Genomic DNA, 24599 nt, shown 5'->3' with positions numbered 1-24599 from the left:
AGATAGAAGCAAATTCTCCCACCCTAGCCTTTGGAGAACCCTTTGATAATGAAAGAAAACACATTTTGGGTCTTTTCTGACATAAGTGTTAAAATGTAGCATTCTCACACAAGTACAAAGTAAAACTAAGTAAACCTATCACTTTTGTTATTTGCAGCTAACAAGAAATACTTTTTTTTTAAGGGGCAGCAGGTTGTTTGACACACGTGGGCACAGAAGATTATGAATAGTGAAGACAATGAAGAGTGGGACATCCATCAAAGAATAACAGCCTCTTACAAGGTAATTCAGGACCACATTGAGTTTATCCTGTTGTACTTGCAAAATCAATTAAGTAACTGTTGTTGTCTTCCATTTTCATGGCACTATACAATCGTTATAACCAAGAATATATAGGTATATTTTCTCCCTCTGTGCTTCATTTCATTTTTTTACTTTCATGCAGAAAGCCGATATGTAACAGCCCAAATGCATGCTGAGTTCTGAATGAGATTGATTACAGTTGCAAAACATTAAATATTAAATGCCAAAGGGCTACTTCCAGTAGTCCTCCTTCCTTCCTCCAAAGATTGATGTCTTAAATGGGGCTTTGCAAACAGGAGTTTTAAATGATCTATGGAGCAGAAGTGAAAATGTTTTCAAAGCTGGCGTGTACCTAAAACTATCCTGAAACCTTTAATGTTATGGTTAAGTATTCTTGTAATTTGAATTTCATTGCTTGCCATAGGGGTGAGATGGAAGAGTGGATATTTACAGAAACTGTGCAAGTGATAAAAGGAGCTGCCTGACTTTGTCTTCTGCTTTGTATGTTTTAGTACTTATGTACTTTAGTACCAGCTAATTTGAATAAGCTCTGCTAGTCACATGCAACATATGGAGCCAATGCCAATTTTTTATAATGCTGCATTACAAATATACCCACCAGCTGAGAAGTGTGAGAGAGAGAGCTTTGCTTTTCCTTAACCAACTGTCTTCACAGAGAGTTGCAGGGGGAATACTGCTGTCCCCTCAAATGAGAAATCCCATTTCACTTCATCTCTTCAGTCATCCCATCTCTTTCTSTAGCATTTTGAGCAGCTAGTCTTTAATTTTAGTTAACTGACTTTAATTTTCAGGATCAAATGGGGGCTTTCAAGTATTGGTCTTTTACAAGGCAGGACTGTAAAGATGGCATCATAAAGTTTGTTTACATTAACTTTTGATCAGATATGCTCAGTTTGAGAAAACAGTTTTCATACTTTGTTTTTATAGATAATCAGAAATTAGGGCTAAAGGGACAGAGTTTGAATTACTATTTTTTAAGGGCTTTGCACGACTCATTATCAGTTAGATTCCACAGTCGGTTTTCACCTGCAAATCCAAAAGAAGATCTTACTCTTGCAGCTGGAATTCCATTAACAGTGCTGTTAGTAGTGGTGTGATGCAGAATGAAGTCAAGCTGACTGTCTTATAGGTGAGCATGTTCTGAAGTGCTAATTGGAGTTCAGAAAAGAGCTTACCAAAAGCTTATTAGAGTCAATAGAAATACTTCCTTTGTCATYAGATTAACCAAGTTTGATTTTTGGAATATGCTGCAAAAGCTGACCTATTGAGTTAGCAACTGCTGCTTTGTAAATCCCCTTTCCTMCCAGTCTCAGATAATGAAGTTCACACTATAAAACAAAACAAAGCCGGTTTCTAAGCCATGTATAACATATGGAGCTAAAAAGTCTTCTTTAATAACCCTGTGCTGAAGTAGTGATTGTTGCCATACGTGGTAAGCTGAAGCATTTATAAATGTCAAAGACAGGCATTTGCTGTGTGTAATTTCCATATTTGCAGGGTAAGTAGGGTCATTGGAGCACCTGTTAATTATGAGTTTGTATCTCTCCAAAAAGCAGATAAATAACTTCTTTACCATGGGCACAGTGAGATTGTAGAAGAGCAAATACACGCWGTGCCCTTATCTGCAAAGTTGGCAGTGATTGATGTTTTCACTTTTCTCTTGTCTGTGGGTATATCTGGATCACAGGAAAACAAGTGCCCAATGGGATGTGGGGAGTTGATTGCAGTGTCTTTGGAATGACCTGTGGATCATGAGAATCTGGAGATCCTTATGAAACCTAAAAGAAGGTTTAGGTGGTGATGTGGATTGACATCCTAATAAACAAAAAAAAGTCACTGTAAATTTTAAGTTTTGCTTGAAATTAGTTTTCATCTYTACAACTTTTCTTTGTACTTCAATCTTGATTAACTTTGCAGGAGTTTAAATACATTCCTCTTTCTAATCTTCTAGGTCTGTTCATATCCATTGCAAGAGGTTTGAATATTTTCTGAGGCTCCTATTGATCAGCATTACCTTTCTCATACCGTGCTTTTGTTCTTTTTTCTGATATTCCTTTCAGTTTTAGGAGTGTGGAATATATGACACAATGTATGTGTAAATGCCAAACATTTAACTTTGTACTGGGGAAGAATCTGTAAATATCTATTTATTTTCTTGTCCYCTAGTAGAACTGCAGATGGGTACTTTTCAAACAGAGCCCTCTTTCCCAATGTGAGCTTGTTTCTAGGCTCTTTTGCAATGGCTATTTTAGATACCCTTTTGGCCCAGCTCTCATGTATTGTATCAAGGTAATTGTAAATTGAATTATTCTGGTATATATTCTCATGATGTTTGACAGGACTATAGCAACTGCACTTAATGTATTTTCAGGTCTCATACATTATTATCCTTGTGTTGGGTTTTTGGAATKTAGAAGTTCTTTGCAGCCTTTATGTGCTAATTAAGAAGCATACAAGCCAGAATAGATAGTAGACTCTAATTACAAAAACAGAAGGGTGAAAAAGAAAAAAAGAAAATTAAAGTTTTACATTTGAATGTTAGTGTTACTAATACGTGCAGTAGGTCACCGAATTACATGGGTAAGATGAAGTATTTAGAAGATTAGAAGGGGTGTGTTTCTAGAAAAATAAAGAGTATCACAATTCTGTTACTGTAGCAGTGCAGTGCTGCTTCATGCAGCAGTTTAGATCATCCATTCAATAGTTTGGATCATCCATTTAACCAATGTTTCTGGAGTTAGTGATATGAACTACCTTGTGATTTTGAGATGAATGGTGGGTTCTGGAGATTTTTCATKTTGCTGATTGCTCAGGTGCTTTAATGGTGAACTGCTGTTTGATGCTGTYATTCCTGAAGAAATGCTTACTATTTATAATGTGCAAAAGTCCTTTYCTTTTGCAGTTTAGTGATGTCAGCCATGTACGATGATTTTGCTAATATCAGTGAGATCATTTGGGRTTTATCCTCTGTGTAACATCACTTTAGATATAAAGAGAGAAATCTTAGCATCGCATTTCATTAACACTGACTTTTTTCCTAGACACCCCGTTTCTGATTCCAATCCTAATTTATTCCTGCTTCCCAYTGATTGAAGGTGACTCGTGTGAGCTCATGAGGCTCGTGTAAAGGCCAGACTCAGCTAGGATGTTACACCACCACTGCCGGAGGAACCCTGAGCTACAGGAAGAGTTGCAGATCCAGGCTGCTGTGGCTGCTGGCGATGTCCACACCGTGCGCAAGATGCTGGAGCAGGGATATTCTCCAAACGGTCGCGATGCCAACGGCTGGACTTTGCTTCACTTCTCTGCAGCGAGAGGCAAGGAGAGATGTGTCCGGGTTTTTCTAGAACATGGAGGTGAGTTGCCCACAGAGAAAAATCTTTATACTCCTCTGTCACTTTTCTATCCCAATTTCCATTGCAGGGCTTTCCAGCGCTTATTAGACATAAAAYTACTCCTGGTTATCTTTCGTAATTATTTTTAATTTTTATGTTCTTCATCTCTGTTTACTTCTGATGCATACTCTGTGAATGACATCATAGATTAGCTTTATATCTTAATAACTTGCTTTTATTTTCCCCTCCCATAATTGCCTAGGAACTGTTAAAGGAATGAATATTATGAAAATAGGGCAGAAAGACTCATTATAAAATTAAATGCACTCACAGCACTCACTCCAGGCTTTTCTTCTCTGTTAGGGGGTATTATTAGAAGAAGGCAGGTCCTTGAATTGAAAATCTTGGGAAGTTTGTTTCAGAATTCTAAAGCAAGTTAACCAGTTGCATTAAAGACTAAGTTTTGTATAGGCTTTGACAGAATCTGCTAAACTTTACAAAAACAGTCCTCTTTGTGCAAGGACTTCAGTGTCAGCTAATCCAGTTGAGTTTACAGCTCTCCTGCATTCAGCCATGGTGAAGCTTTATTTCAAGAACTGACTGAGTTTTCTTGGTTTAAGTGATACTTAACGTGGGTGGTGATTATTATCCCTCAGGTGGTACAGTCAGAACTTCTCACTGCTTCATCGTCTCCCAAGGCCACATGGAGATGTAAAAATGGGATACTCCTAATCTTTTAGTGTGRTACTGGAGAGGAAATCAGTAGATGTTCTCCATGTTCTCATCAGTGCTCTTAAAGAACAGCATTCTCTATTCTAGCACTGTTCTTACCAAATGAATTATAAATTAAGATGTTTTCAGTCCCAAGGAGACTGAAATTATCTTTTTGATGCTTTGTGTATCTGAGGCCATATGGGCCSCTTGTGTCTGTCTCAGTGTTTGTCAGCTGTATGGATCATCCTGAAAGTGGAGTGGCATTAACAGGCTGTGCTAGTGGCACAATTCAGTGATTTATTCTTTAAGAGCAGTGGAAATACAGCCTGAGCAACTGGACCCTCTGAATGTACCTTCTACAGATGGTAACCTTGTAAAAAGGGCAGCCCCCCATGTCCTTATTGGAAAGGGGGGAAAAGCTACTAAATTGTACTAATAYATAACTTTAAGTTCAAATGTAATATATGTGGATAATCTCAAGCCTTCAGTTTGTTAATTTAAGGTTGTRAGTGAAATAAATCCCTTTTAACTTTTTATCTGTAAATTTAAAGMTGATAAAAAACCCCAACCCCTTCTGTATTCCTATGTATTTTCATTTTATAGGTTTTGATATTACATAGCTGCCTGTGCACTGGTTTGTTTTTATTTTTGTTGTTACTCTTTCCTATACAAAGTACCAGCTGAATGTGATGCCTCATGAAAACTGCCTGGAATGAAACACCTCTGTCCTGAGGCAGCCTAGAGTTGAATCACCGGGATGAGAAAGTTGAGTAACAAATAGTGTGAGGGTTAGTCATCCACAGCAGCTTTCCAGCAGCTGAGCCTCACTCCTGAAAATTGGCACTGCCTTGTGCCTTGCCTCATTTTCCCTCAAAACAGGCATAAAAATAATGAGTATTTATAACATAATAATGTCACAAATGAGTTATTAAGCAGCGAGTGAGTTGACTCTCACAAGCTGAGTTAATCTTGCCACCCTCATTAGGGAGAGGTTTGTGTCTACCTTTTCCTCACATGSTCTCTGCTTTTCCCCCTCTGGAGTGGATTGTTTTGCTGCTGGTGCTTAATCCCTGTAGCAAATAACAGAGATACTGGGGTGAAGGAAAAGCTCCTCTTCTGTTGTGAATCTTATGGTAAAGAGAATATTGAACTGACTAGGCATTGCTAATAAATTGACAGTGAGAGGGAGTGTGTGGAGTTCTGGAGGAATGAGGGAATTGAGATGGGAAGGAAGGGGCGGCTGGTGGTGGTTGTGGCTGTCTCGAGGGTTGGTGAAGTTTAGCAGAGCTGGGAATATTTTCATAGGGAAAATAGGAATGGGAATATTTTCATAGGGAAAATAGGAATGGGAAAACCACAGTGGGCTGTTGCTGAGGGTAGAGTGCTGCGCTTCAGATCTGAGATGCTGGAAGGCTCCCAGCATAGCCTGGTAGAGGGATGGAGGTTGGGTTGGGCTAATAAAGGCTGAGAAGGAATCTGGTCACTGACCTGGAAATAAAAAGTAGATTCTTGTGGGAGTCATGACCTGTCCGCCTCCTGCTTTTGCTTTTTCTCTTCCATCATTGCTCACCAGCAAAGAAAAGAGCCAGAGGACAGTGTTGTGCATGCAGATTGGCTGATTTGAGTGGAGGTGGTGGAACAGCAGGAAGCTTTTTATTATCTGCTGAGGAAGGAGACACAGAGAGATGGGGAAAATGCAGAAAWAAACAGTCCAGACTAAAGGATGAAGCCAGCAGAAATACCAACTAGATACAGAGGAGATAGGTCAGGAAACAAATGCTCTTTAGCAACTGGTGAAATGCAGAAAGGTCATCATAACCATGGAGAAACTTAGTTTTCATGAAAAGCAGTGAATTTGACTTCCTAAATGTATTTGTCTCATTTTATTAAAGTGAAGGTGCTATGAAGCCAGCTCTTCCCATGCATAAAAACGATCTGGAGTTACAAAGCAACACCAAAACAGACAGTGTAGTTTTTTAGTAATCTTGGATTTTTGTGTAACAAGCCTTTTTTCCCTTATTGTACTTCTTAAATTTTTAATACGACATATAGAGACAGACAATCCAACAGTGGACAAGAAATATGTTTTATTAATTTCCTRTCACCACTATTAATGTTGCAACAAGCTAAAGTCTTGAAAGTGTGTAGTTAGCTGTCCCCTAATGATACCTTCTCAGTATTAACTGAGCAGTTTCTGGTTACTCATATCAAAATGAAGAAAYAATTCACTAAAGCTCCTAGAAATGAAATAGTACAAGAAAGTAGCCAAGCAGCCATATTTATTTATTTATAGTCTTGGCTTCRAGGTATCTAAATTTTAGTAAAGTCAAGCAGAATCTGGGAGGATCTAGAGAAGGCCAAATGCTCAACCCCCTAAACTCTGTAAGTGTTTCTGTCTCTGAACAGCAATGCTTCCCTGGACATCTTCTGTAGCAGTGTTATCTTAGGAGATTCAAACCAGAAGCTTCTTGTACCATGTTTCTAAACCTTGTGGTCAGAATTAAGCCCTAGCTGGGGGGAAATGAGCTTGAAATAATAGAARTACTCCATGAAAGTGGAAGCACTGCTGAAGCATTGCTTTCGCAAATTGCTCTGATAGAGTGACATAAGGAAGGTGGCAAGGAAAAAGRAAAACTGTCCCACTGAGCCTTAAATTGAAACTCCAAAATATTGGACTCTTMTTTATGAATCTATATATCCTCAAGATTACAGTATTAGAAAAGAGTTTTATTAACAGTAGAGTTTAAATGATTAGTTTAGGTGCCCAGCTTTAACATGAAATAAATAATCAGAGTATCATTCAATGCTACGAATTTTCCATCTCGAGTGAGCTTGATTGCTGTAACTGGTATCCTTGATAAGCTGTTCAAGGTTTCTGCCTTTATATTGTGCCTTATATTTCAGAACATTAGAAGTAACCAGGTGCAGTTGTTCATGTTTCTAGATTSTGCTCTCCCCATGTGAATGGGAAGCTTGAAATGAAAGAATTGTTTGGCAGTCAGGATGGAGATGAGATAAAGAGCTGGCAAGAGCTGGCTTAATCCCTTCCTAGCTAAATACACTAGTACCAAGTAGTTTTTACCCCTCTGCAGACCCTGAAAGGTAAACTGAGAGTCATTCCCAATTAATTTTTACCTCGCTCATGTTCTGGGAGGAGAGAGTTACTTTACAACATGATACCAATACTGAAGCCTTTTAGAAAAACCAGACAAAACCCTCTACATCAGCACAGGTTCTTCAGGCAGCATCAGCTTTGGGGTGTTACTTTTACTGAGACACTGACTGAGTGGATGGAATTTGTAGGCAACTTCATGCAGGTCCAGCTTCTGCTAAAAKCCCTTGTGGAGTTCGGAAGTTTTCCAGGAGGTGGCAGCAGGACATTGATGGAATAGCAACCAACAGACGCTTCAATCCTGTCAAAATTGTTTCCCTAATCCACAGGCAGACTGCTGGCTCACTAGAAATCCATAATCTTAATGGGAATTACAGTATATTTTCACGAGGTTTTTCTGTCTGGTTTGTCATGGAAAGGTTGGTTGGTTGTGTTGCTTGGTTGTCCAACTGTGAAGCTTTTTTTCCTATCCTTCTTAAGGCACTTCTCTTACATGATTTAGTTATTGTTTGGTTCTCTTTAGTGGTCAAAAGCAATGGCATTTTGTGAGTAAGGAAGGTGGGGAAAAGTGCTTAAAACTGTAGGTAAAAGGCATCCTTATGGAAGGAGATTGTTTGGTTTGGATTTCAATAACCACGATAAAAGTGCATATAGGTGCACAAACAAAMACTGGGCCATGTCTGCTTGAATTTAGAAATGGCATTGATTAAGCACTCTTATGGCAGTGACCTGCACCTCATTTGGGGATAGAAATGATGCCTTGCATGCTTTATGCAGCGTGGGAGAGAGAAGGTACAAGCCRAACATTATTTCTTTTAAAAATCTTGTTTGGTTGAAAACAGCTCTGCGTGTTCCTGTCTCCTTTTCATTATGTCCATCTTCCTCCCAGGTCTGCCCCTCGGAATGTGCCATCCCTCTGCATTCTCAATTCTCATGCCTGTGCTACCCACTTTATTTATCACTACCCAGAAATCAATGTAGAATAGTYTGAGCAGTGTGAAGAAAGAGACCCTGGGAGCAGCATCACTTTGAAATATTATCTTTATGTGGGTTGTGCTGATTCTTTGCTGTATTTTGGACACGATCACAGTGCAGGTTAGGAACCACCTGTTCAGTCACTGTCTGCATTTTCCTGCAGAGCTGTGGGTGCTTCATCCATTCCTTTAGCTCAGGTTAGTGCCTTTACAGAGCACTGAAATTTCTGCTTTTCACAGGAGACAAGGAAAGCTGTCACTATCAAGGGACTAAACTTTCCTTAATCTASCCCTTATTTCTGTGTTTATTCCTCTTCAGTGCACTAGAGGCAGTTCTCACATCTTATTTCTCCGTGTAGCCAGGCTGCATTCATTTGTAGGCTGGATTTTTTTTTTGTTGCTTTGTTTTCTTCCTCTCAGTCGATTTTAAAATACCCTTAAAATTGCTGGATCATCTTTGCAGCTGTGTTCTCTACTCCTTCTTTCCTTCCAGTCTTTTCATTTTGGAACAATGTCTGTCTTGGTGTTATCTGGATATGATCACAGTGGGTTGGGAAGATTATTCCTGTTTTGTGTTTGCACMTTTGCATGTTCAGGTGCGTTCACACTAGGATAGCCTGCAATTAATATTGTATTGTGAATTTAGAGCAGGTCTTTGGTATCTTGTGCAGATGGTATCTGATTTAGGCTGGGAAAGTGTTCARACTTCCACACTGTAGTTTGTTCCTTTTAATGTCCAACAGCAGCACCTAAGGATGGTGGAAGGAGAAACCTCCCAGCCTGGCTTGTTGTCTAGCTGAGAAATGGCACCTTGCCTTGGGTAATTAATTAGCCACTTGCTATACAAGTTTGGGTGTTGTGAGGAGATTAAGTAAATTGATTGGATTRTTTTAATTTTTAGATTAATATATCAGTCTAAGTGTTTGTGCAATGTGAAGGCGAAATAAAACTGAATTACCTGAATTCTGGACTAACAGTTTATCAGACTCCTTTCAGAAGTGGGTTTTTGCATTCTTCAATTTTTGTGAAACTATAAATTCAGAACAGATTCTAAACAGATTCATCATCTATGAAAAGAGATTTTATCAAGATAATCTAAAATAACATACATCCTACATGCTTTGGAAATCCTTTAGACCACAGAGAAACATTTTACCTAATACAGCATTACACCCTAAAAACAATACAATGCTGCCAGACCACAAAACATCCGCAATTTGGGACAGCAGATGTTTCTACACATGCTTCTTTTTAAGACCAAGAAGCAACACAAGGGAAAATAAAGAAGTTGAACATTGAGAAAGAAATATAATATTGTAGAGCTGGAGGAAAACTGGATAGACAGAGAGATTTGTGTAATTAGTAATTAATTCCTAAGAGTGCTAGGAAGATGCGGAAAAGTATTTGTCAAATGGAAACATATGTATGTGAAAGATTTTTTTTTTTGGTAACTCATTCTTAAATACAATTTTAACTTTGTCTTAAAAATAGCAAGAATTAATTTGAAGTACAAAAATCCTGTCATGCTATGCCTGGAAAGACTAACAATTACTGTTTGWTTTTTTTTTTTTTCTTTTCTAATTTTTTTTTTCAGCACCGGATTACCGTAACGCCTTCTAATTATTTTTAAATTTTATTTTAACTTCAGCTGATCCCACAGTTAAGGACTTAATTGGAGGCTTCACTGCTCTACATTACGCAGCCATGCATGGCCGGGCAAGGATTGCGCGCCTGATGTTGGAATCTGACTACAGAAGTGACATTATTAATGCCAAGAGCAACGATGGCTGGACTCCCCTCCACGTAGCTGCTCACTACGGCAGAGACTCCTTTGTCAGGCTSCTCCTGGAGTTCAAGGCTGAGGTTGATCCGCTCAGTGATAAAGGTACTACACCACTCCAGCTGGCCATTATCCGGGAGAGGTCAAGCTGTGTGAAAATCCTCCTGGACCACAATGCCAACATCGACATTCAGAATGGGTTCCTGTTACGATACGCTGTGATCAAAAGCAATCACTCGTACTGCCGAATGTTCCTCCAGAGAGGGGCCGATACAAACTTGGGGCGCTTGGAAGATGGACAGACACCTTTACACTTGTCTGCTCTTAGAGATGATGTGCTTTGTGCACAAATGTTGTATAATTACGGAGCAGACACTAACACAAGGAACTATGAAGGACAGACCCCACTGGCTGTTTCAATAAGTATTTCTGGAAGTAGCCGACCCTGTCTGGATTTCTTACAAGAAGTGACAAGTATGTATGTAAGAGAAGTTAATCACAGGATACAATGTCCTCTAAAAGCCTTCTTTGAATTTAGCCCCAGAAAAAAAAAAAAAAAGCTTCCTCTCTGCCCCTTGATTCTGTTTAAATGCACTAGAAAATTTCTGGGAAGTAAAGGGATTGTGGTACTGGGAGTCACTTACTCGGCAAAGGTGCTAATGTTAAGTGTATTTAGTTTTGTTTAAATATCTACAGAAAGCATTCATTTTGAAAGAGTGAACTGTAAAATCTCATTTTATTACTGGCCTTAGAACACAAGGTTTTTGTRTTTGGTTTTGTTGTTTGTTTAGGGGTTTTTTAGTATCTTTTGTTTTGCTTTTTTATTGCCATGCAAATCCTCGGCAGTTGCTGGCTTTTTCATGTGTGCTACAACCAGGGCAGAAAAGAGTTTCGGCTGCTTTGTGTTCTCCCACATTCTCTCCTTCCCTCCCCTAAACCAGACAACCAAATGCCACAGTTCATTCCTGCAACTTGAAGGGGTTTCATGTGCTGTGTAGCTTTGATTTGATTTTGTTGATGTCTTTGAAATACGAGAGATTTTAACTCGTCGTGACTTCTGATATTTAGAAAAAGTATTGGGCTCCTAATATCTGGATCACTTTTGATTACCAGTTTTTGGTGTACTAGATCTACTGAAGGTTTTCCTCTCTCAGCATGGAATGCTKTACTAGTGTTTCATAATTATAGTATTGCCTAAAGCATTTAGGAATTGCTGATTAGCATTTAGCAGAGTTTGCCAATTCAAACATGTTAAGATGGCCTGATAAATTATCATCCAATTAGAATGATCTTTGCACTGCAGAGGATGGAGTATTTCATATATCCTTTTTTGTCCTCTACAGCTCCCTTTATTTTTTTTCAATATGGTAATTTTTTAATGAGAATTAGACAACCTATATACTCTGTAAAGAAACTGAAAGTCAGTGTGGGTTGGAAGTGAATCAGCTGAGATCTGTCATCAGTAGCTGACACAAATAAGCATTTGGAATTTCCTTTCTTTTCTACATGATTTGTGGTGGTTTTTGCTCATATCTGAAATTGAAAGAGAATTTCTGGGAAGGTGGAAGTTGATAATAAGAAATACAAGCAATTAATTACATGTGGTTTAATTTGCCTGCCCCTTCTCATTCAAAGGCATTTCTTTCTGGTTTCCTTTTTGGGAGCCTCTCGCTATATAGTTGCAGTGTCAGGGATTTTAGGAGATGATATAATATCCAGATTTGCAGTTTTTCAGTTTTAGGATCTATCAGTAATCATGAAGGCTTAGGCTGCTCCAGTGTTTCYTCAGTGTCTAAAGACTATTGGAAACAGGTACTGTAACTTTTAGTTTGCAAATTCCATACCTTAAGGGTTTAATATTAAGTGAGAAGTAAAGTCTGTTACCAAAAAAAAGTAGCTTTAATTTGTGGCCAATGTAACGGTGTTGGAACTATCCCAGTTTTTGCTGTTAGAGGGAGAGCTGGGAAAGCAGTGCTGACAAAAACACTTCAGCTGTGTGCTTCTGAGCAAAATAATTATGAATATATGTTTACAAACCACTGTAAACAAACTCTGCTGCCCTTTTTATAAATATCCAAACACTGTCTTCCCTGGTTTTCATGAATAATTACTTTAATAAGATGCTGGATGAGAGATGAGATGGATAAAGAGCAAGCTGGCATTTTGGTAGTGGAGTTCCCTGTTAAGTCTGACTGTGCAGGGAATTGTTGAGATCTCGTGCTGCAGCACTTTGTGGAAAAATCTTGTTTATGAGTCTATTGCAGTATGTATTTTCTACGTATACAAAATTTTTGGAGAATTCTTCTGTTGGAATTCTTCCTGAAACTCTTTTGTGGTTGGCAACAGTGCCTTGTTCATGGGGCTTAACGGGAAATTCTAGTTTGTTTATTTGAACCTTATACTAAATGCTTACTATAGAATTCCATAGCTGTAAGTTTTATATGTACATCTGAAGCTTTGAAGAGTATATTTGACAGTAAAACAAGAAATAGTTTTTATTCTTACAGTAGATTAACATTTTTAAGCCTMAAGTTTAATAGATATAAATTATGAAAGTTATCAAACCGATCTGTGTCTTCAAATGAAAGCAGTTTCATGCTGCATATAAATGGGATATTATTTAATAGTCTACATATAAGATATGAGTAGCTATTTTTTTTATACTTGGAAAACATATTTGTACAGTTTCAGTTTCTCAGCAAACATCATCTGTGAATTTCTTTTTGTTTTGGTAGGTATTGTAATCGGTAATAATGGCAGCCTTTAGCCCAGGTCCCCGGTTGGGARTAACAGGCAAGAAACCAAGCTCTCAGAAATACTCAGTATTGGCCCTGAGAGTCTGCAAGAAGATATTGGATTTTGGGGTTTGACCCTGAAGGTCTGATATTCTTCCTGGTTACAGGTAGAGATTCCTTTGCTCCTAGAATAATTCCAAGAGGAAGTTATTCTATAGTTGTGTTTCAGTATTTAAGCACAAAGCTAAAGTTAGGAACAACAGAGTTTTTGACCATGAGTCTGCTGTTGACTTGGTGTTCAGACCTGTGCATTTTTCTTTTTCCGCTCTCTCATTTTTGCAATACAAAAATAAGTAAAGTGTCCCTGGGGTGAAAAAAAGTATTGAAGATGAAAACTGCTCAATGATTTTATTAATTACCTTCCTTTTCCTTATCTGTATTACACTTTACTACCTCAAAAATCATTTATTGGCAACCACTGTAGTACTGAGATCATTTGATAAAGAGTGGTTTGGAGCAGAGTAAATGCTTCTGTTTTCACATGGTCTTAACCTGCCTCTTCAGAGTGTTAATGGTTTAAGCTTGGAATGCATTAATGCAATTTAAAATAGAGATGCATGTGTATGATATGTATGAAGATAAAGATACACAGAGACTTTTATTGGTAGTGTATATATTTTTAAAACTAGTGTGCAAGCACAGTCTTGGATAAAATTATTTATTTTCAAGTTRAATGAGATGTGAGAATATTAAAGCTTACAAAATGAATGTGGGAGGTAGAAAAAAAATGCAAGTATTAGAAAAATATTTAAGACCTTAAATAAACTTTAAGATAATAGAAATTCAATTATGATCCTTAAAGAAGAGAATTTTTTAAAAGCCTGGAACTTCCCCTCCCCACAGCCCTCGTTGAATTGAATTTGTGTTCAGCTCAGGAGCAGGAGAGGCTGTGAGGAGCTGGGTGAGCTGCTGGAGCTCAGGAAATGATGTGGCCAGAGCAGTGTGATGTGGCTTTTGTGTGGCAACAGGTATCAAARAACTCAATTCACATCTGCAACAAGATCTAAAGGTCGGCCAGTGAATTTAACTACAAGTGTTTCAGCTGCATTGCTTTTTTCAATTTTTCAAAGGGCAGATCTTTGGCTTTGACTAGAGAGTAATTTTGTGTTTAAATTTATATAGCACCRTAAATGTGCAGAATAACTGAGACAGAAGTTYTGTTWAGGAAATCCTTATTCATCCTTTGTYTSTATCTCTTGGCTAAATCAAGATAACTTTTTGCTAGAATTTTTTTTTAAACTGGAAGAACATTTTAAAAAGTTTCCCTCAGCGTAGTTTAAACTTCCATGAATACAGAAGTGAATTAAGTAGATTTCTATGTATTTTATCACATGGATAATTGCAAAGGAAATGGTATTTCCATGTTTGTAATAACGTAGAAGATCTTTACTGGAATCACAGGCTTTACTTGTTTCCTTGGGTGCTGCTGGAAATCTTGCATTGTTGATTGAGGTCTGCTTTGTCATCCAGTTACACAGGGAACTAGGATAAGGGGTTTATTTTATGGTTTCCTTCTATACTGTTTATATTAAGTAGTTGAATCATTTCGTGTGGCTATATACAATTATATATTTCAAAAGAATTTTTTAAGAGGCCATTGTAAAAAAAAAATAATTTGGCATTTAAGGTACAGTCGTGCTCCACTCCCATTTGTTCACCTGTGCTGTACTCTGCAAAAATAATTTTAAAATAGCATAGCAGTGCATCTTAAGCCTGTCTTGATGTTCAGAGCACTTTACTTACTGTCTTCTTAAAATAGATAAACATTATGGTATTGAAATTCTTCGCTGAATTTCCATAGCAATTTCAGTGAGACTGAATTTACAGAGATATTACAAAATTTTTTTAAAAATACCTTTTCAAGCATATTCAAATCTTAACTTCATCACTGAAAAAACACCTGTTAAGTACAACACTGAGCTTACTGACATTCTGCTTTTTCATATATGAATTTTCAGTCTAAAATAGTATATAACTTCTCTGCCAGCTAGACTGAAATATAATAGACATCTAAACTAAATTGTGGGGAATTATTTCTCAAAGACCAATGAAAACATATGTCAGGCGCAGACAGTCTAACAGAGGCGTACTGAACACAAAATTAAATTAGAACTTTTAAAATAACTTGTATGATATCCAGTTAAAAAGAATCAAAGCTCTTGGTGTCCTGTCGAGCTGCATTCGGGCTGGAGGAGTTTGTTCAATGAACACTCCGTAATTCTACACTCAGCCCTGCATGTCTGATATTAATMTTTTAGACCTATAGATTTTTGATATTAGCTTTTTTTTTTTCTGATGTTTTGAGTGCTGGCAAAGCAGGTATACATTCCAATTATTCTGCTTTTTTTTTACAGAGTACAAGAATGCATTTCCTATATTTTAGACTCATTGCAATGAGCAGCCAAATTCCCGTTCGGCTCAGCCTCAGTCATTTCTTAGGTGATCCCAACCTTTCCCTGTGATTCTGTTTTTGTGCATCCTCCCCAGTTTCATGGTTTGTGGGTGTGAGTTTCCAGTTGATAAGTTCAATTATCTTTTTCATTCTCCCCCTCAAAAAAGCCAACAAAATCAGAACTCAGTTTAATTGCTGGCAGTAGCTGCATTCCTTCACCGCTTGAAACAAGGGATGGATTTAAGAGTTTGCTGCAGAAATAAATCCTTATCCTGATATTCTAGGGGAGCTGATCTGTTGCCAGCACACATCAACCTGATTTCAACATTTTGTGTAAAATGTTTCAAAAGATTTTTATTTTTAAGCTCCCTTTGTAGCTAAAAAGGAATTACCAAATGGTTTCTGCTACTGTTTTCAGCCTTTCAGAATTCCCAGGAGGAGCAGAGGCTCAGTTTGAGAAATACCACTCTAAGGTTTTTTAGAGAAATGCATTAATATTGTAGAGAAAMGTGTGGGCGGTTTCTGAAATATGTCACTGATGTTATTTTTCATTTTTTAATTCCTTCAGAAACAGCATATCCACTTCAAACCAATGGCACTGATTGTTTGCTTTAAAAGTACTTTTCTTTTAGTAGTCAGAACAATACATCAGAGAGGATCTTCTTGCAGCCTACAATGTATTAATTTCAGCTATTCCTAAGTTTTCTCCTGGCTAACAGAAAGGTCAATTCATTATTTTTGCTTTGCATTTTTACACTTTTTTTTTTTCTCTGTATCTGCAGTGGAGGAAATGGGTAGGGATTCCCCTTTTCCAGCTTTATAGTACTGGGTGCAAGTCCCCAAAAAACAGTGTTGTCAGAGGTACCAGGTCTAATATGCCTTAATGATCCTTAATTCTAGACCTGTGAGAGGAGTTAGTGTTTAATTTCTTGGGAACATTGTCTGCAGAGGGAAGGCACAGGCGTAAATACAGAGCAGTTGTAACAGTGACACAGTTCTTTGGATAGGTGGCAAATCCTAAGTGGAAGTTTTGTCTGTCTCTGGGATAGAAAAACAAGTTCTCAGATATTGTATCAAAAACCTCTTGAAACTGCAAAAAGGAAAGGAATAGAGTTTGGAGTCRAAATTCGGATTATTTGTAATAATTTCTTCCTGTTAAATGTGCTTTTTTTCTTTTTGTTTTACCAGCAAAGGCTGATCTCTTATTAATAATCTAAAATAGGAATTTCATTATTTAAGTAAATAAATAGTAATTGTTTAAGTGGGGGAAAGCTCAGGAATTTACTTTGTTAGCAGCTGAAGAGCTGATTYAGGAAAATGCTTAAATTTTACACATACTGAAGTCTCCTGCATCCAGATTAAGAAAAACAGACAAAAAACAATTCTTATTTCTTCTGTAACCCCATGCTTTACATTTCTTCTGTTTGGAAGAAGTTTTTCTGTCAGGTTTGGGACATTGTGCCCAAGGGTTGCATTGGTGGGATTTCTGCTTTCCCTTCCAGCACAGAGCACAAGCTCTGAAGGCAAAAGATGAACTATACATCTTTTTCCTGTAATTAATACTTCTCATTTATTTGATTACCACTCCAAAGCAAAATAAATTGACTGAAGTATGCAATGATTTGGTGARCACATGGGCAAATCCAGAATAACAGCAACAAGGTGGCCCTTTGAGGTGGATCAGGGATGTGTTGGRTGTTTTGAAGGTGATCTGTAGTTTTATGTCGCTGTTTTGCATGATAGTGGTAATTAGGCCAATCGTACCTTTCATATTTGTGGGGTTTTTTTTCTGTTTCTTTCTCTTTTTAATTCTCTTCCTTTCCAGCTTATTTGCCTAAATAACTTCCCAAACTTGTGCTGCAGGATATAACCAAATTTGCTACTTCCTAATCTTTTTTAAAGAGAACTTTATTCATCATTTAACTTGTCTTACTTTGCCAAGTTACTAATAACATTTTTCATTTGCCAAACTAAGGTTCACTGACATCGGGCCGTAATCCTTTATTTTTTTTTTTCTTTTTCATTCAGATGCAACCAAGAATGAGTAAGTGTTCCAGACACCGTTTCTAATAAATCACAAATGCATTAATAACCCTGGAATTTGCAAGGCGTGACCTAAGACACCAGCAGCCACTAGATGTAGCAACTGGTGCTTAACACTGGAAATGTCCATTGTTAACACATTCCCAGGAAATATTTTTTAGGCTTATCAGGGGGAAAATGTCATACATTTGATAATCTGGTCTTTTTGAATTAACTGATGACCAATTTCTTCTGGGTATTTTGTCTGTTCCTTTATGTTCTCAAAACCCACGTAGGATGTTAATTAAAAGGCATTTATTTCTGAAACCAGAAATCAGTGTCTCATCGCTGATTTATTGTATACTCTGCTACAGAAAATGCACGTAGAGCTCTAGTCCTTTATTAATTTCTAATGCTGCTGTTTGCAGTGAACTTTTGAAGCAGTTCATCCTTTCTGAACATTGTTTTAAAGCATTAGAACTATTTCTTTATCACCATTCAGATTGCTTGGTTTCTTACCAAAAATAACTTTGCTTTCCCTGAAGTTTGGAAATTCAGCTGTTGTCCGAGTTGCCTAAATTCTTTCCTTCAGGTGGAAAAAAAAAATTGCCAAGTGGTGGACAAAGTTACCATTGGTCTGTATTCTAAGTCATGGTGAAGGATATAACTAAAAATAAATTGACATTTAGGTATCATGGTGATAAATATAATAAAAGTATTTTCAACTTACAGGAAGGAAGCTCAAATTTTCACWTTTTTTTGAATTTCAAACCTAATTTCTTTAAAAGCAGACTGAGACTATTTTCATGCATTACTTCTGCTGGCTTACCTCGGATAATTTTAGTGCTTAGGATAAATCCCAGTGTCTAAAAATTCCTACCTGTCTGTCAGCCCATTTCTATAAGTACCAACAGAAGCACCTACATTGTTCAGGGTGCTGARTATTTTGAATTTGACAGTCATCAGGTCCCATAACCAAGTCTTGGCTTGGAGAGAAAAAAAATAAAGAAAAAGAGGCTTGCACAGTTAAGTCGATGATCAAAATATTGATTAGCACAGCTTTGATGTGTTACTGGAACAACTCCAGAGGAGCTGTAGCAGAATGAGGAAAAAGCACAAAGGCAGGCAGTTTGTTCAGAGGTTTGGAGTGSTTCCCATGTTGGGGGTTATTAACTGGAGTTTCCAGCTTTGGGAAGAGGTACCGAGCATGAGTGGAGSATGGAGGTTTATATAAAGGTATGTAAAATCATGACTGGCGTGGGAACAATTATTCATTATTTTCCTTGTAACTCAAAGAATGGCAGGCATGCAACAAAGCCATCAGGAAGCAGATCTAAAATAAATAGAATTACTTTGTAGTTTTCCAGCCAACGCCTAATTATATTGTGAAATTTGTTGCCACAGGATGTTTTGGATACTGAAAGTATGAATGGGTTCAAAAAACACCAGACAGATTTACAAAGGGCAAGCTATTCACAGCTATTAAAGACATAGATCTGTGTGCAATCTCTGGGCTAGGAAGGCCCAAAGGCACCAGTGCTGAAAGCTGGAAGGGTCTGTTGGGGCAGGATTTCCCAATGTCTGTTGTTCTGTTCTTTTTCTCTTTCTTTCTTCCTTGGGATCCATTGCTGGGTGCATTCAGGTACAAGAGTTGATTAAATTTTCTGAGATTATTTTGGGTAGGGAAGCACCTGTTTCTCAAGGTGTTTGATTTTGTGTMGTTTCCTGGTAAGAATGAGCTTGAAGAGAACTGATTATTTTGGAAAACCCTTGCCAGAAATGCTAAAGTTTGTGTGATGTCAGTAAAGCTTTTCCCTCTGTGGACAATGGTTAACTCAAATTTTCATCCCTTTCTGTTTGATGATGGTTTGGCTGCATCCAAAGCCTGAAGGCTTTCTCTTTTCATTAGAAGGGAAAGAAAACCCCAATCTTTAACTCTGCCACGTGATCCTGGAATAACTTTTATAAATCCTCACCCTCTAAGGAAACTTCCTATCCCTGTTACAGCTGAACTTAGACATTTTCATCTCATTGTTGGAAAGAAAAGCAGGACTGACTTTTTGCCCCCAAAGGATAGAAAAAAATCTGCAAAAAGTTAAATGGAGGAGTTCTGYTGTTCTGCAGTGCATGAGCATATGTTGCCACCTGGTGGGAATCCTCACATGGATGACAGCACTTTACACTGGCATCAGTAAAATTATGTGCATGTAAAAATGTTTTCAGGATTCATCCCTTGATTCTGTTGAGTTCATTAAAAAGGTATTAACTTGCATCTTTTTTCTCTTGTAATTTTTCCCTTCCCTCTCCCTCTTAGGAAACAGCAAACCCTCATGATTTTGCTGAGTAAATGATGTCTTAAAGTATGTTTAAAATGTGATCATTTAATTTTTATGTGTCCCTTTTGTCTTTCCAGGACAGCCCAGGAACTTGCAAGATCTATGCCGAATTAAAATCCGTCAGTGTATAGGCCTTCAAAACCTCAAACTACTTGATGAACTACCCATTGCCAAGGTCATGAAAGACTACTTAAAACACAAATTTGATGATATCTGATATCCATGAAGAGAGGAACTCTGAGCAAAGTTTAGTTCTATTCCAGATACTGAAGAGGCTTGTTGCCTTGCACAAAGTATATCCTATGCAAATTCTGATTTTTCTGTGAAGTCAGAAGGCAGGTATACACTTCCTTGGGTTTTTTATACCACACGCTAGAAGGTCTTAATTTTTGGTTTCTTGGTCCAAGTTTACAAGGTCCAAGCTTTCTATACAATATTGCATTTTAAAAATTGCTGTTGGTTTTCTGTTTGTTTTCACATTACGTGTGCAGACTTGCCGTGGAGATGGAAGGCAGCCCCTCGTGGGAAGTGTTTGGTTTGAGTTGGCATGCTGAGCAATGATACAAGAGCATAAAAGTTTGGAAATCAAGGCACCAGTCCTTCAAAAGAATACAGATGGAGCTCCAGAGCCCTGTGTTGTTGGGACCCCTGTCTCTGCCAAGTGTTTGGTTTTTGCAGGACAGAGGGAGGAGTTGATAACGACATGTCCTCGGGTACTGTATGAATAGAATTTGGAAAATGAGGAAAAAAATGCAGTTACCCTGTTCAATTTGAGGGTCTATGCATTGGCTTTTTTTCAGTATTTTTCTTTTCCTAATTACTGTCGTTGGGATGCCCAGAAAATTCAGGCCCTCCTTCCTGACATTCCCTGTGGGATGGGGGGCTGTTTGTAAGTCTGTTTTTACCAGTGACAGTACACTACAGAGAGGCATGGCCTCTGTATTTTTTACATTAACTTAAGAGGAAACAAATTTAGATTTTTTGAAGCCAATGTATTCTGTTGCTCATACAGTGCCTCCTGTGCAATAATCTCTCTGATGTATTTTCCCTTTATGTGTGATTCCCCCACTATTCCTCATTTAGTCTCATTATTTGTGAGAGCAGGAGCTGCTGCCTCACTGTAGTGTTGATGTGACATTGCAGAAATGATGCAGCAGTTGCTGTTCATTATTACTCCCTGAATTTCATGAATGTATAACCTGCTTTATTTCACTTTCAGTTGAAATTTTATCTACGGGTTCTCAGCCAAATTGTGTCCACTTAAAAAAGAAAAGAAAAAGAAAAATGAAATTGGCCAAACCCTTTTGTTTTAAAAGCAGTGGGGGAAGGTGTTTTGATTGCTCTGAAATTCAGTTTGTTTCAGGTTAGAGAATGGGAAATGCACATAAGTTATTAACTAAGAAGAAAAACCCCATTRACGTTGAAAGTTTAAATTTTGCAGTTAAACTGAAAGCAGAAACTGAGAGGAGTGCTGAAATCTGGCTGCTGAATGAGTTTTTCAAACCAGGTATTAAAAGATCTGTTACACAGTTTTGTTTCTGATCATAAGAAAAAAATATTTTCTTGATCAATAGGATATTGGGCCAAAATGTGCAGTTGTTTCCCTCTCTTTATTTTCAAGGCATTACAGACTCAGCCTRAGGTTCTTGCCAGTGTTCTGTACTTTGGTTTTGGTATCTCCCTGGCTCCAAAGGAGCCCCTCTGATACCAGGAGGGCTTTTGTACCAATTGCACCAACCCAACTGGGAGATAAGAGGAATGGTGATGGTTTTTAAGTTTCACACTGTCACTTTTCAAACATTTAATAGTAAACATAGGAAAAGCAAGGTAAGGCAGGTAAACTGGTATTATTTAATTCTGTTAGTTCTTTTTAATATTTGATAACCCTGGACTGCAGCTCCCCGAGCACGAACCTTATCACTGCTAATGGATGCACCAGAACCATGGCAAGCAAGGAGGATTATCTGTCCCTATTGTGCCTGGCATTGCACCACSTTTCCAAACAATAAGGGATTTTGGAGATTCATGGCTCAGAGGGTTGGGAATGGGGTGTTGAACCTTTTTATCTCCAGCTTGTACCGGTTCAAGTCCAGCTGCTTGAGCAGTGACCAAAAGTTCGTGTCTCGGCAGTGTGAGTGAGCAAGTCCAGCCTAACACCCTGCACTGGGTTGTAGAGCTTGTAGTGCTTCCTCCTGGTTGTATCTGTGGAGTAGGGCCAARCTGAGCACGTGGCTGGGGTGTGAGTGTGAGCTCGAGTCTCTCGGCTCCTGTGGATGGAAGATCAGCCATTCCAACCTTTGAGCTCTCCAGTGCTGAGACAGGGCAGACTGGCAGGTTTTAACACAAATCTTCCATTTTCTGACTTGCAATCAGGATTCTTAAGTGTTTTCTTTAAAAAACRAACTTAACTATGGTTCACTACACTTGTAAGTTGGTCTAAACCAATGTCCTTCCCCACTGAATTTTTACAGTAATATTTTCTAAGGTAATCTAGAATATATTTTAGTTGCAATCTATATTAAGGCAAATTATTTGTTCTGTCTGTTGCTGTGACTGAAGAAAATTATGAAAGACTTTGTTGGTAACAAGAATGCTATTTAATGAAGAAATGTGTAATTCCATTATTTATTGTTTGAGGTTTGTTTTTTGGTTATTTCTTTTAAGTAACTGACATCTGAAAGGGAACACACCTACGTTTCAGGCCAGTAAAAAGCCTTTCTTTTAAATTAATTCTCGTCCTCTCCTCTCCCCAGGGTGGAGGGAAGCCCTCACCCTTTTTTACAATGCTAAGCCATCTCTTGTAGCTGGTTTCTTACCTTAATTCTGCAAAGCAGCGCAGCACGTGTGGATCTGAACCTGTTCACTCTCTGGTTATCCACATGCTCGAGTGCAGATAAAACAGGATTATGCATTGATAATCCTCTCCAAATTTCAATAATGGGCAATTCGGTCTTTTTTTATTATTATTATTTTCAATATTGTGCACAAATACTTTGAAGAGCAAACTGACCTTTGTTTTTCATTCGGACTCGAATGTGGAAGAAGTGCATAATARAGACTTGTGATGTAGCCTCTTTCCGTTACCTTAAAATTCACGGTTGAACACTTTTAATAAACCTTAAAAAAATTGGCAAACACACCAAAGAATCAATATGAGTAAAAGACTCTGATCATTAACAAACTGCAAACCTCATCCTTTAAAACAAAGCAGAAAGTTTTTGTAAATATTTATGTTTATAAATGTACAGCAGAGTAAGAGTGTTTTTTAGATTATTTAATTACCATATTTCTAAACTATTTACATTATAGACAATACTTGTTAGTTTGAAAAGCTCGAGTGGGGTTTGTTTTTTTTTTGTTTTGGTTTGTTTTCTTTTTTTTTTTTTTTTTTTTTTTTTTTAAATTCACTATCACTCATGCTTGGAATAACTTTGGCTTCCTTGGAATAGCGTGGAAAATTCAGTTTCTGGCTCTGTTTGGCAATCATAGGAGAACACATCTGGACAAACTCTTCAGATAAATACCCAGAGGCAAAAGAAAAGATGTGGCATCTTTACCAGGATGGGCTGGTTTGGAGCAAAAAGCTGCCCACAAATGCAGCTTCCATGCAATGCTGTGTTACCAATACCATTGTGTATTTTGTTCTTCCTTTGCAATGTAAGTTTTTGCTTTGGGTCAATTTGAATTTAAAAAAAAAAAAAAGAAAAAAAAGAAAAAAGTTAAACCTGGTTAAAACCTATTTTTGGTTTATGTTCTGTTTATTTCTAATGTAATGTTTTAATAACATAATACCACTTTACACATTTTCTCTCAATGTTTGTCTGTCTCTTCTACTCCTGTTCCCTTTTCTGGGGTACATGATTCTGGTAATGCATTTGGAGTTCAAAATGCCCACACAAATGCGAGTTCAGATGTCTCATTTAGCAGTAAATAYGAGCCTAAAACTCATGCAATAGTTTGAGGTGGATGGGACCTTAAAGCTCATCCAGTGCCACCCCCTGCTATGGGCAGGGACACCTTCCCCTATCCCAGAATGTTCCCAGCCCTGTCCAGCCTGGCYTTGGACACTTCCAGGGATCCAGGGACAGCCACAGCTTCTCTGGGCACCCTRTGCCAGGGYCTCCCACCCTCACAGGAAAACAAAACTTGCTCTAAAGCTGAGCTTTGGAAGGGGGAACAAACCGCTTTGAAGCYATGGTTGGGTTTTCCCTGCTCAGATTCCAGCACWGGCACTTCAGGGTTTTATGCCAGGTTCAYCTTTCCTCCTCCACCTTGTGCCCTATGACCAAAAATGACCAAAGGGAGGCTGTATTTCGGGATTTATTTACTACTAACAGAGGTTCAATAAGGGGAAGGCATATTAATATCTCTGATACACAAACTGGAATGTTTAGTTTCAGTCTTGAGAAAAATGTACAACCAGAAGTTGCACGTTTTGGACCCTAAAAATTTGGAGAGGAAAGAGATAAGATTTCAATACATTACTGCTAAAGGGTAATAGGGGAAAAAATGGTGTTTCCCATTGCTCAGTAGCAAAGTGCACAAACATCCCTGGGAGAACATTCACTGTTCAAGCAGCAGTTGTGTTTAGAGCTGCTGCTGATGGTTACTCACAGACTGGCCAARCTTTGGCTGGACTTTCCTGAATGCTGTGCTAAAGACTTTGTTCCTGTTTATGTATCATATTTCCTGTTTGAGTGTTCACTTGTGAAGTTTAAAACAATTAATGGCTCATGTTACTACTCAGGAAAACCTGAYTTACAAACTGTTGACAAATGATGTGTTTAGAATATACAGTCCTTATATATATTGGTA

The 24599-nt window shown here is 38.0% G+C and overlaps 1 protein-coding gene across 4 annotated transcripts in view; it reads left to right on the top strand.

Moving 5' to 3' along the window:
• Positions 1-23845, top strand: part of ASB7 (ankyrin repeat and SOCS box containing 7) — a 29845-nt gene extending 6000 nt beyond the window's left edge. The window contains exons 3-7 of one of the 4 annotated variants that reach the window (XR_008965924.1): positions 184-282; positions 3420-3680; positions 10108-10713; positions 12975-13141; positions 19862-19920. Coding sequence is in view for 3 of the 4 variants with exons in the window: in XM_057375284.1 (XP_057231267.1) it covers positions 3470-3680; positions 10108-10713; positions 19862-20001 (957 nt within the window). In the remaining variant the exon portion in view is untranslated. Of the gene's footprint in view, positions 1-183; positions 283-3419; positions 3681-10107; positions 10718-12974; positions 13142-19861 lie in introns of all 4 variants that reach the window. The other 3 variants (XM_057375287.1, XM_057375284.1, XM_057375285.1) reach the window with 3 other exon arrangements.
• Positions 23846-24599: the final 754 nt, after the last annotated feature.

The sequence above is a fragment of the Malurus melanocephalus genome, unplaced genomic scaffold, assembly GCF_030028575.1.
Source record: "Malurus melanocephalus ecotype Western Australia unplaced genomic scaffold, MMel_1.1 scaffold_244, whole genome shotgun sequence".
NCBI classification, from domain to species: domain Eukaryota; kingdom Metazoa; phylum Chordata; class Aves; order Passeriformes; family Maluridae; genus Malurus; species Malurus melanocephalus.
This window is presented reverse-complemented; position numbering and strand designations above follow the sequence as displayed.